This window comes from Scomber japonicus, chromosome 11 (assembly GCF_027409825.1).
Source record: "Scomber japonicus isolate fScoJap1 chromosome 11, fScoJap1.pri, whole genome shotgun sequence".
NCBI classification, from domain to species: domain Eukaryota; kingdom Metazoa; phylum Chordata; class Actinopteri; order Scombriformes; family Scombridae; genus Scomber; species Scomber japonicus.
Genome location: NC_070588.1, coordinates 1,173,846 through 1,186,294, shown reverse-complemented (window position 1 = coordinate 1,186,294; position 12,449 = coordinate 1,173,846). Strand labels below are relative to the sequence as shown.

Below are 12,449 nucleotides of genomic sequence, written 5' to 3'. Positions count from 1 at the left end.
AATAACTATAATAATTTAACAACTTAATAACAAGTTTTCCATTTGTCTTCCAGTCGTGTGAGTCTTATAGTCTCAGGATATTTTGTCCTGTAAGACTTCTTCAGATATGAGCAGCCATTACTCTTTCTGTGTTTTAACTATTAACAGTCTTTTAGCTTCGAGTCTGTTAGTTCAGACTTCCCTCAGAGAAGCTACGGAGAAATTTAAGCGCCGGGCCGATTCTCTAATGATTTTTGGGTCCTAATTTGATTTAAATTGCGATTCTGATTAAACAAGAAGGAAGGAAGGAAGGAAGGAAGGAAGGAAGAGTAAAAACAGACGGGGTCAATTTGACCTGGGAGGACCACACAAAGGTTAAAGGAAAGAAAATCACACTAATTGAAAGGAAGGAATGCCAGAGGAAGGAAGGAAGGAAGGAAGGAAGGAAAGGAGGGAGGGACCACACAAAGGTTAAAGGAAAGAAAATCACACTAATTGAAAGGAAGGAATGCCAGAGGAAGGAAGGAAGGAAGGAAGGAAAGGAGGGAGGGACCACACAAAGGTTAAAGGAAAGAAAATCACACTAATTGAAAGGAAGGAATGCCAGAGGAAGGAAGGAAGGAAGGAAGGAAAGGAGGGAGGGACCACACAAAGGTTAAAGGAAAGAAAATCACACTAATTGAAAGGAAGGAATGCCAGAGGAAGGAAGGAAGGAAGGAAGGAAAGGAGGGAGGGACCACACAAAGGTTAAAGGAAAGAAAATCACACTAATTGAAAGGAAGGAATGCCAGAGGAAGGAAGGGAGGGAGGGAGGAAGGGAAGGAGGATAGGAATGGAGAAAGAAGGAAGGGAAGGAAAGGAAGGAATGCCAGAGGAAGGAAGGAAGGAATGCCAGAGGAAGGAAGGAAGGAAGGAAGGAATGCCAGAGGAAGGAAGGAAGGAAGGAAGGAAAGGAGGGAGGGACCACACAAAGGTTAAAGGAAAGAAAATCACACTAATTGAAAGGAAGGAATGCCAGAGGAAGGAAGGAAGGAAGGAAGGAAAGGAGGGAGGGACCACACAAAGGTTAAAGGAAAGAAAATCACACTAATTGAAAGGAAGGAATGCCAGAGGAAGGAAGGAAGGAAGGAAGGAAAGGAGGGAGGGACCACACAAAGGTTAAAGGAAAGAAAATCACACTAATTGAAAGGAAGGAATGCCAGAGGAAGGAAGTAAGGAAGGAAGGAAAGGAGGGAGGGACCACACAAAGGTTAAAGGAAAGAAAATCACACTAATTGAAAGGAAGGAATGCCAGAGGAAGGAAGTAAGGAAGGAAGGAAGGAAGGAATGCCAGAGGAAGGAAGGACTGAAGGAAAGAAAGGAAAGGAGGTAGGGAGGAGGACGGATGAAAGGAAAGAAAGGAAGGAATGCCAGAGGAAAGAAGGAAGGAGAGAGGGAGGAAAGAAGGATGGAAGGGAGGATAGGAATGGAGGAAGAAGGAAGGAAAGGAGGGAGGGAGGGAAGACGAATGAAAGGAAGGAAGGAAAGGAAGGAATGCCAGAGGAAGGAAGGAAGGAAGGAAGGAATGCCAGAGGAAGGAAGGAATGCCAGAGGAAGGAAGGAATGAAGGAAAGAAAGGAAAGGAGGTAGGGAGGAGGACGGATGAAAGGAAAGAAAGGAAGGAATGCCAGAGGAAGGAAGGAAGGAATGCCATAAGAAAGAAGGAAGGAGAGAGGGAGGAAGGAAGGATGGAAGGGAGGATAGGAATGGAGGAAGAAGGAAGGAAAGGAAGGAATGCCAGAGGAAGGAAGGAAGGAAGGAAGGAATGTCAGAGGAAGGAAGGAAGGAATGCCAGAGGAAGGAAGGAAGCAAAGGAAGGAATGCCAGAGGAAGGAAGGAAGGAAGGAAAGGAAGGAATGCCAAAGGAAGGAAGGAAGGAATGCCAGAGGAAGGAAGGAAGGAAGGAATGCCAGAGGAAGGAAGGAAGGAATGCCAGAGGAAGGAAGGAAGGAAGGAAGGAAGGAAGGAAGGAAGGAAGGAAGGAATGCCAGAGGAAAGAAGGCAGGAGAGAGGGAGGAAGGAAGGAAAGGAGGGAGGGAGGGAAGACGAATGAAAGGAAGGAAGGAAAGGAAGGAATGCCAGAGGAAGGGAGGAAGGAATGCCAGAGGAAGGAAGGAAGGAAGGAATGCCAGAGGAGGGAAGGAAGGAATGCCAGAGGAAGGAAGGAAGGAAGGAATGCCAGAGGAGGGAAGGAAGGAATGCCAGAGGAAAGAAGGAAGGAGAGAGGGAGAAAGGAAGGATGGAAGGGAGGATATGAATGGAGGAAGAAGGAAGGAAAGGAGGGAGGGAGGGAAGACGAATGAAAGGAAGGAAGGAAAGGAAGGAATGCCAGAGGAAGGAAGGAAGGGAGGAAGGAAGGGAGGATAGGAATGGAGGAAGAAGGAAGGAACGGAGGGAGGGAGGGAGGACGGATGAAAGGAAGGAATGGAAGGAATGCCAGAGGAAGGAAGGAAGGAGAGAGGGAGGAAGGAAGGATGGAAGGGAGGATAGGAATGGAGGAAGAAGTAAGGAAAGGAGGGAAGGAAAGGAAGGAATGCCAGAGGAAGGAAGGAAGGAAGGAATGCCAAAGGAAGGAAGGAAGGAATGCCAGAGGAAGGAAGGAAGCAAAGGAAGGAATGCCAGAGGAAGGAAGGGAGGAAGGAATGCCAAAGGAAGGAAGGAAGGAAGGAATGCCAGAGGAAGGAAGGAAGGAAGGAAAGGAAGGAGTGCCAGAGGAAGGAAGGAAGAAAGGAATGCCAGAGGAAGGAAGGAAAGGAAGGAATACCATAGGAAGAAAGGAAGGAATGCCGGAGGAAGGGAGGGAGGATAGGAATGGAGGAAGAAGAGGAGGGAGGGAGGACGGATGAAAGGAAGGAAAGGAAGGAATGCCAGAGGAAGGAAGGAAGGAATGTCAGAGGAAGGAAGGAAGGAAGGAAGGAAGGAAGGAAAGGAAGGAATGCCAGAGGAAGGAATGCCAAAGGAAGGAAGGAAGGGAGGATAGGAATGGAGGAAGAAGGAAGGAAAGGAGGGAGGGAGGAAAGGAATGAGGGAGGGCGGATGAAAGGAAGGAAGGAAAGAAAGGAAGCAAGCAAAGGAAGGAAGGAAAGGACTGCCAGTGTTGTAAGAACCTGTCACTGTGTTTGAATCCAGAGCCTCCAACGTTTGTGGTGAGTCCTCAGCCTGTGGAGGCGATGCCAGGCTCTAGTGTCACGTTCTCTGCCCCCTTAGACTGAGGGTGGAAGGAAGGAAGGAAGGAAAGGAAGGAAGGAAAGGAGGGAGGGAGGGAGAGGAAAGGAAGGAAGGAAGGGAAAGGAAAGGAAAGGAAAGGAAAGGAAAGGAAAGGAATGAAGGAAGGAAGGAAAGAAAGGAATGCCAGAGGAAGGAAGGAAAGGAAAGGAAGGAATGCCGAAGGAAGGAAGGAAAGGAATGCCAGAGGAAGGAAGGAAAGCCGAAGGAAGCAAGGAAAGGAAGCAAGGAAAGGAAGTAAGGAAAGGACTGCCAGTGTTGTAAGAACCTGTCACTGTGTTTGAATCCAGAGCCTCCAACGTTTGTGGTGAGTCCTCAGCCTGTGGAGGCGATGCCAGGCTCTAATGTCACCTTCTCTGCCCCCTTAGACTGAGGGTGGAAGGAAGGAAGGAAGGAAAGGAAGGAAGGAAAGGAGGGAGGGAGGGTGGATGAAAGGAAAGAAGGAAGGGAGGAAGGAAGGAAGGAAGGTAGGAAGGAATGAAAGGGAGGAATGCCACAGGAAGGAAGGAAGCAAGGAAGGAAGGAAGGAATGAAAGGGAGGAATGCCACAGGAAGGAAGGAAGCAAGGAAGGAAAGGGAGGGAGGAAAGGAAGGAAGGAAAGAAGGAAAGGAGGGAGGGTGGATGAAAGGAAAGAAGGAAGGGAGGAAAGGAAGGAATGCCAGAGGAAAGAAGGAAGGAAAGGAGGGAGGGAGAGGAAAGGAAGCAAGGAAAGGAGTGAGGGAGGGCGGATGAAAGGAAGGAAGGAAGGAAAGCAAGGAAAGGAAGCAAGCAAAGGAAGGAAGGAAAGGAATGCCAGAGGAAGGAAGGAAGCAAGGAAAGGAAGGAAGGAAAGGAAGTAAGGAAAGGACTGCCAGTGTTGTAAGACTCTGTCACTGTGTTTGAATCCAGAGCCTCCAACGTTTGTGGTGAGTCCTCAGCCTGTGGAGGCGATGCCAGGCTCTAATGTCACGTTCTCTGCCCCCTTAGACTGAGGGAGGAAGGAAGGAAGGAAAGGAAGGAAGGAAAGGAGGGAGGGCGGATGAAAGGAAAGAAGGAAGGAAAGGAGGGAGAGAGGGAGGAAGGAATTCCAGAGGAAGGAAGGAAGGAAAGGAAGGAATGTCAGAGGAAAGAAGGAAGGAATGCCAGAGGAAGGAAATAAGGAGAGAGGGAGGAAGGAAGGAAGGAAGCAATGAAGGAAGCAAGGAAAGGAAGCAAGGAAAGGACTGCCAGTGTTGTAAGAACCTGTCACTGTGTTTGAATCCAGAGCCTCCAACGTTTGTGGTGAGTCCTCAGCCTGTGGAGGCGATGCCAGGCTCTAATGTCACGTTCTCTGCCCCCTTAGACTGAGGGTGGAAGGAAGGAAGGAGAGGAAGGAAGGAAGGAAGGAAGGAAGGAAGGAAAGGAGGGAGGGAGGGGGGTGGATGAAAGGAAAGAAGGAGGGAGGGAGAGGAAAGGAAGGAAGGAATGGAGGAAGAAGGAAGGAAAGGAGGGAGGGAGGGAGGACGGATGAAAGGAAGAAAAGGAAGGAATGCCAGAGGAAAGAAGGAAGGAGAGAGGTAGGAAGGGAGGGAGAGGAAAGGAAGGAAGGGAAAGGAAAGGAAAGGAATGAAGGAAGGAAGTAAAGAAAGGAATGCCAGAGGAAGGAAGGAATGCTGAAGGAAGGAAGGGAGGGAGGAAGGAAAGGAATGCCAGAGGAAGGAAGGAATGCCGAAGGAAGCAAGGAAAGGAAGCAAGGAAAGGAAGTAAGGAAAGGACTGCCAGTGTTGTAAGAACCTGTCACTGTGTTTGAATCCAGAGCCTCCAACGTTTGTGGTGAGTCCTCAGCCTGTGGAGGCGATGCCAGGCTCTAATGTCACGTTCTCTGCCGTGGTGAAAGGCAGCGCCCCCCTTAGACTGAAGTGGTTCCGAGGAACCAAGGAGATCCAGGCCGGACCCGGCTGTGAGTTCTCCCTGAAGGACAACCAAGTGATCCTGGAGCTCTCCAACGTGGACCGAAGCCACGCTGGAGAGTACACGTGTCAGATCATTAATGATGCGGGGAAGGAAAGCTGCCCCGTTAACCTGACTGTCAAAGGTCAGTATATATACCCCCCCCCCCCCCCCCCCCCCGCAGTCAGCTGTTCATATATTCATATATTTATATATTTATTTATTTATATATCCTGATGAACGGTGAGTAAAAGGTAATTATTTAGCTACTTCATTATAATGGGATAATAATAAAACCAAACTAAAACTGGTCAATTCCTTCAAAGTAAAACCTAAACTGAAACTGGTCAATTCCTTCAAAATAAAACCAAACTAAAACTGGTCAATTCCTTCAAAATAAAACCAAACTAAAACTGGTCAATTCCTTCAAAATAAAACCAAACTAAAACTAGTCAATTCCTTCAAAGTAAAACCAAACTAAAACTGGTCAATTCCTTCAAAATAAAACCAAACTAAAACTAGTCAATTCCTTCAAAGTAAAACCTAAACTGAAACTGGTCAATTCCTTCAAAATAAAACCAAACTAAAACTGGTCAATTCCTTCAAAATAAAACCAAACTAAAACTAGTCAATTCCTTCAAAGTAAAACCTAAACTGAAACTGGTCAATTCCTTCAAAATAAAACCAAACTAAAACTGGTCAATTCCTTCAAAATAAAACCAAACTAAAACGAGTCAATTCCTTCAAAGTAAAACCAAACTAAAACTGGTCAATTCCTTCAAAATAAAACCAAACTAAAACTGGTCAGTTCCTTCAAAATAAAACCAAACTAAAACTGGTCAGTTCCTTCAAAATAAAACCAAACTAAAACTGGTCAGTTCCTTCAAAATAAAACCAAACTAAAACTGGTCAATTCCTTCAAAATAAAACCAAAGTAAAACTATTTATATATCCTGATGGACGGTGAGTAAAAAGCATGTAATGATAATAATTTAGCCACTTTATTTACAATAGTCCATGTTCATTGTCATTATAATGGGATAAAAAGCAGTGACCTGAGGCACCGAGCAGGAGCGTAGAGCGGGGCCAGACCATTTAAAGATTTTAAAACAAATAAAAGAATCTTAAAGTGGACTCTAAAGTGCTCAGGTAGCCAGTGGAGGAGCCAGGATGGGAGTCATGTGCTCCCTCTTACGTACTCCAGTTAAGAGGCGAGCGGCTGGAGACTGACTGACTCCAAAATAAAGTGCATTGCAGTAATCCAGCCAGGATGTGATGAAGGATAACTGTTTCAGAGCTGTGGTGTGAGGAAGGGCTTTACTTTTGCCAGCTGGACTTCACCACAGCACTAATATGATCCCATTTAAACTCACCGTCCATCTTAAAACCCCAGTTTGAGACTGTTGGCTTAAAATAATCTAAAGGACCCAAGTCAACAGGAGGGGTTTCACGAGGGCCACTGGGACCAAACCCCATCACTTCAATCCAGGCTTTGATGTCTTCAGGATAAGCGAGGAGTGGTGTGAGGGATGGAGCCCATTCTCTACATTTAACTCCTCTTCAGTATGAGGAGCAGTGAGGGTTAGGGTTAGGGTTCATCACAGGAACTGAGAGGAGAATGAACCATCATACAGGAGAACATGCAAACTCCACACAGAAAGACAATGCCCCAACTGGGAATTGAACTCAAGACCTTCTTGCTGTTTGGATTAGCATTACATCTTTAAACCCAAGTTTGAGACGTGACTTCAGATTCGGTTCAATTCCACTAAAACCAGTTTACATCATCGGGGTTTACATCATCAACAAGCGAGCGGCTTCAAAATGAAGAAAGACCCCGAGCATGGGGAACATTTATACCTGAGGGGAAGGCCCACCTCTTTTGTCTTTAGCAGGTATCGGCACCGACCCCCTGAAGTGTGAAATTAAGAGGTCTAGAGACAACATAATGTAAAATACACAAGGGTTTTTAAATGAGTGTCTCAGGTAGTAGAAATGCAAAGGAATTTAAAAGTCTGATATCTTGGTGAGAAGGAGGGAGGTAGAGTTTAAATTACTATTACAGTCTCAAAACACACAAATGAAACAACAGTTAATAATTCCTGTTTTTGTTAAAATGAACCTTTGACTGCACCCCCCCCCCTCCTCCCCTCCTCCCCTGAACTCTTCCCACTAACAAACTAACTGTGTCTTGTCTCAGAGCCGGCAGCCTTCTCTAAGACACTGACAGACGTGTCGGTGGAGAAGGGTAAAGCTTTGCTGCTGGAGTGTTCGTACAGCGGCTCTCCTAAGATCACAGTCAGCTGGTTCAAAGACGGCCAGCAGATCTTTGCTTCTTACAAACACAACATCAGCACCACGGAGAGCTCCTGCCTGCTGGAGTGTCTCTGCACCGATGAGAAGGAAGCAGCAGGGAAGTACTGCTGCCAGGTGTCCAACGACGCCGGGACGGACACCTGTGAGGCTAACGTCTCCATTCTTGGTTAGTTCTTCTTCTTTTTTTCTCTTTCTCTTTTTTAATTTATTGTTTTTTTCTTTTTAAAGTAACACGACATGAACCAATGAGCTGTTTCCTGTCACAGTATTACAGCAGAGTCATTAACCAATCAAGTACATGGTTTGTTTTTTTTTATAACTTTGTTTATTGTCTTTTCATATAAAGCAACATTACACCAAACCTTCAGTCCCTTCACATACAGTATATCAACAGTAACACTTAATAATAGGAGAAAAAATAAACATATATAATATATATTTAAATTAAAGATAGAAAATAATGAATAAATAAAGGTAAAAATAAGAAATAGATTAAAAAATATATATATATAGGCTCGTATACAAGTATCAACAAGACTAGAGTAATTGAATCAATGACTTGATCTCCGGCATTGTTTGAATCTGTCCGTTATATTCGATAAGCCACATATTCCGACAAGAACATTTTCGATGTCGACTTTACTCGTGAGGAAAGGACATCCCATTAACCTTCAGTCAGTACATAATGTAAACTCCCCTCACAAAGAGAAAGGAAGTAAAAAATTAATGTGAAATAAAGGGGAGACAATCAAAATAAGGGTGTTTCAGGGAAATGTATATTTTCCATTGAGTTTAGATCAGCTTTCCATTAACATCGACATCGACATCGTGAATAATATCATACCATTCATCTATAGATGGGACGTCTGGCTTGAGACACTTCTCTGTAAATGCTTTTCTAGCAGCTAGACTCAATATTCCAAATCAATCAATCAATCAATCTTAGTAGTCAGCTCTTGATGCATACTCTGCACTTCTGGAGAATCTAGTAAACCATCCAGGAACTTCTCACATACTCTAAATCACTACACAGTTAAACACACTACATACTTCACATGATGTCAGAGTTAGTAGAGGAGTAGGAAAGGATGACGTTTCTAACAGAGCCAGAGAGTGACATCAGATGGCACCAGAGAGTGCACTTCCTGTTTGGTCCAGCAGATGGCACCAGAGAATGTACTTCCTGTTTGGTCCAGCAGGTGTCATGGCACCAGAGAATGCACTTCCTGTGTTGTCCAGCAGGTGTCATGGCACCAGAGAATGCACTTCCTGTTTGGTCCAGCAGGTGTCATGGCACCAGAGAATGCACTTCCTGTTTGGTCCAGCAGATGGCACCAGAGAATGTACTTCCTGTTTGGTCCAGCAGGTGTCATGGCACCAGAGAATGCACTTCCTGTGTCATCCAGCAGATGGCACCAGAAAATGCACTTCCTGTGTCATCCAGCAGATGGCACCAGAGAATGTACTTCCTGTTTGGTCCAGCAGGTGTCAGGCGTCACACAGACTTTATTTTAATGTCTCTGATTATTTGTGTCACTGTAGAGCCGCCGTACTTTGTTGAGTCTCTGGAGCCGATGGAGGTGACAGCCGGAGACGCTGTGTGTCTAAAGTGTCAGGTAGCCGGCACACCTGAGATCAAAGTGTCCTGGTTCAAGGCTGGAGGCAAAGTGAGGTCCAGCCCCAGCTGTAAGTTAGAGTACGTGAAGGGCGTGGCCTGTCTGAAGCTCAGCAAAGCCTCCAAGTCTGACATCGGAGAGTATTCCTGTAAGGCTGAGAACCGGATCGGCTCGGCTTCCTCCTCCTGCACACTCGATGTGATAGGTGATCATCTCCTACCTGCTGCTCTGCTGATAACCCTCCTGACTGTTCCTTCTCTCCTTCTTTCCTTTCTTCCTTCCTTCCTTCTTTCCTTCCTTCTTCCTTCCTTCTTTGCTTCCTTCTTTCCTCCTTACTCCTTTCTTTCCTTCCTTCCTTCCTTCCTTCTTTCCTTCCTCCCTCCCTCCTTACTCCTTTCCTTCCTTCCTTCCTTCTTTCTTTCCTCCCTCCCTCCTTACTCCTTTCTTTCCTTCCTCCCTTCCTCCTCTTTTCCTCCTTCCTTCCTTCCTCCTTTCCTTCCTCTTTTCCTCCTTTCTCCTTTCCTTCCTCTTTTCCTCCTTACTCCTTTCCTTCCTTCCTCCCTCCTTTCCTTCCTTCCTTTCTCCTCTTTTCCTCCTTTCCTTCCTTCCTCCTTTCCTTCCTTCCTCCTATCTTTCCTTGACCTGAGGACACCAGGAGGGTTAAAAGTAAAACATGCAGATAAATAACTTTAATAATTATAACTGTTGGTATTTTATTATTTGTGGTTTAATAAGATTCTAGTATTTAGTATAGATCACTCTCTTCTTCTTCTTCCTTTTTATTTCATCTCTTTCTTGCATTCATAGTTTTTTAAGTCATTCAGTATCGATTAGGTCAGAGAGAAGTGAAATGTTTCTTGTAGCTTCGCTCCGTATGAAGTCTTGCCTCCTCCTCCCGCTCAGCATCGTGTCTTTACCTTCTTCACTGCATCCGTCTGCTGTTAACCCTCCTGACTGTTCCTTCTCTCCATCCTTCCTCCCTTCCTTCTTTCCTTCCTTCCTCCCTTCCTTCTGTCCTTCCTCCTTTCCTTCCTCCCTTCCTTCTCTCCTAAATACCGTCCTTCCTTCCTTCCTTCCTTCTTTCCTTCCCCCCTTCCTTCTCTCCTAAATTCCGTCCTTCCTTCCTTCCTTCTTTCTTTCCTCCCTCCCTCCTTACTCCTTTCTTTCCTTCCTCCCTTCCTCCTCTTTTGCTCCTTCCTTCCTTCCTCCTTTCCTTCCTCTTTTCTTCCTTCCTCCTTTCCTTCCTTTCTCCCTCCTTTCCTTCCTCCCTTTCTCCTCTTTTCCTCCTTCCTCCTTACCTTCCTTCCTCCTTTCCTTCCTTCCCCCTGTCTCTGTTTGACCTGAGGACACCAGGAGGGTTAAAAGTAAAACATGCAGATAAATAACTTTAATAATTATATCTGTTGGTATTTTATTTAATAAGATTCTAGTATTTAGTATAGATCACTCTCTTCTTCTTCTTCTCCTTTTTATTTCATCTCTTTCTTGCATCCTGTCATTCATAGTTTTTTAAGTCATTCAGTATCGATTACGTCAGAGAGAAGTGAAATGTTTCTTGTAGCTTGGCTCCGTATGAAGTCTTGCCTCCTCCCCCCGCTCAGCATCGTGTCTTTACCTTCTTCAGAGGCTAAAACGCCGCCGTCCTTCCCCAAGAAGATCACCAGCCTGCAGCAGACCGAGGGCGAGCCGGTCAGGTTTGAGTGCCGCGTGGCCGGCTCCTCGCCCGTCGAGGTGTCGTGGCTGAAAGACGGCGAGCCGCTGAGTGACGGAGACGAGTTCTCTCTGCTGTACGACGACAACACGGCGGCGCTGCTCATCCAACGCAGTCACATGACCCACGCAGGGGAGTACACCTGCGTGGCTAGCAACAGCGTCGGCTCGGCCTCCTGCAGAGCCAAGCTCACTCTTCAAGGTGTGTGACGCCGCATGACATGAAAGATCACCGTGGACGCTTTCATGTCATGATGAGAGGACTGAAATCACTAAACGTCTCCAGGCTGAGAGAGACTAGAGTTTAGAGATGTTCAGAGGATTTTAGGGCTCTTCAAATGCTCTTCAGTTGCCAGTTTATCATTTCTCTACATGTGGCTCAGTGACAGTTAACCCTGTAAGACCCAGATATAGAAAAAAATTAGCAAAAAATCCAGTTGTGCAAAAACAGGAAATGAGCTCAAAGGGAAGTTTCCAGGTAGAGTGAGTTCATGGCCAGATGAGCGGACCTATAAACACTTCTTCTATCCTATAGCATTGTGAGGACTAATAATAGGACCCATCAACTATGTAAATGTGATGTTGTAATTCTGCAACAGTTACAGGGTTCAATGTTGGCAAGATGAGCAAATCCAAACTTTCTTTAAAAACTAGATTTGAAAGCAAATACATTTAGTATTTTTGTTGGTTTTCTATCATTTAAATGACATTTGCACCATTTTTTATTTTAGGCTCATTCACAGACAGCTTCTTCTCTTATTTCAGATGACGTGTAGAGTCATATAGGGTCAGAGTGCTGCAGCAGAGTGAGATCCTCTTTGATTCAGAGTTTAAATTCATCTGTTAAACAGGTTGATGAATCCTCCAGTCCAGCAGTAAGCTGCTTCAGTCCTGAATCCTGCAGGTTGTTGTTCCTCAGGTCCAGATCTCTCAGACTAGAGGACTGGGAGCTGAGAACTGAGGACAGAGCTGCACAGCTTCTCTCTGAGAGGTTACAGTCAGTCAGTCTGGAGAGACAAGTTAACTACATCAGACTCTGTGATAGACAGACATGTCATTCTCTGTAGGGTTAGCAGACTTTCCCAGGCAGGCTCACTGTGTCCTGGTTCTTCTGGTGGAGCTCAGACGTGTTTCAGAACAATGAATCAAACTCTCAGACTGTAAATCTTTCTCTTCTTTCTTCTGTCAGACAAACTGTTTCAATGTTTGCATCTTAAAATGTGTTGTTGTCTTCTTCTCCTCACTTCCTCCTCACTTCCTCCTCTTCCTCCTCTCACGGACCCTGCAGAACCCAGATACCCTCCAGTGTTTGACAGGAAGTTGTCACCCCGGGAGGTGACGGTGGGTGACAGCATTGAGCTGGAGTGTCACATGACCGGCTCTTCCCCCATTAAAGTCACATGGTCCAAAGATCATAAAGATATCCGCAGTGGGGGCAATTATAAGATGAGCTGTGAGGAGAACACCCCCCACCTGACCATTGTGAAGGCAGATAAAGCCGACATGGGGAAATACTTCTGCCATGCCTCTAATGACATGGGGAAGGACTCTTGTTCCTCTGATGTCACAGTTAAAGGTATTTCACCCGGGCCACAGTCACGCCATCACGCCCCCCCCCCCTCCCCCCCTCCTCTCTCTCTCTCTTCTTAAACACT

At 45.7% G+C, this 12,449-nt stretch overlaps 1 protein-coding gene across 1 annotated transcript in view; it reads left to right on the top strand.

The window, feature by feature from the left end:
* ttn.2 (titin, tandem duplicate 2) overlaps positions 1–12,449 on the top strand; it is a 267,045-nt gene that overhangs the window by 91,073 nt on the left and 163,523 nt on the right. Inside the window, 5 exon segments of the mRNA XM_053329075.1 lie at positions 5,019–5,297; positions 7,353–7,634; positions 9,011–9,289; positions 10,709–10,996; positions 12,083–12,370. Coding sequence (XP_053185050.1) covers positions 5,019–5,297; positions 7,353–7,634; positions 9,011–9,289; positions 10,709–10,996; positions 12,083–12,370 — 1,416 coding nt within the window.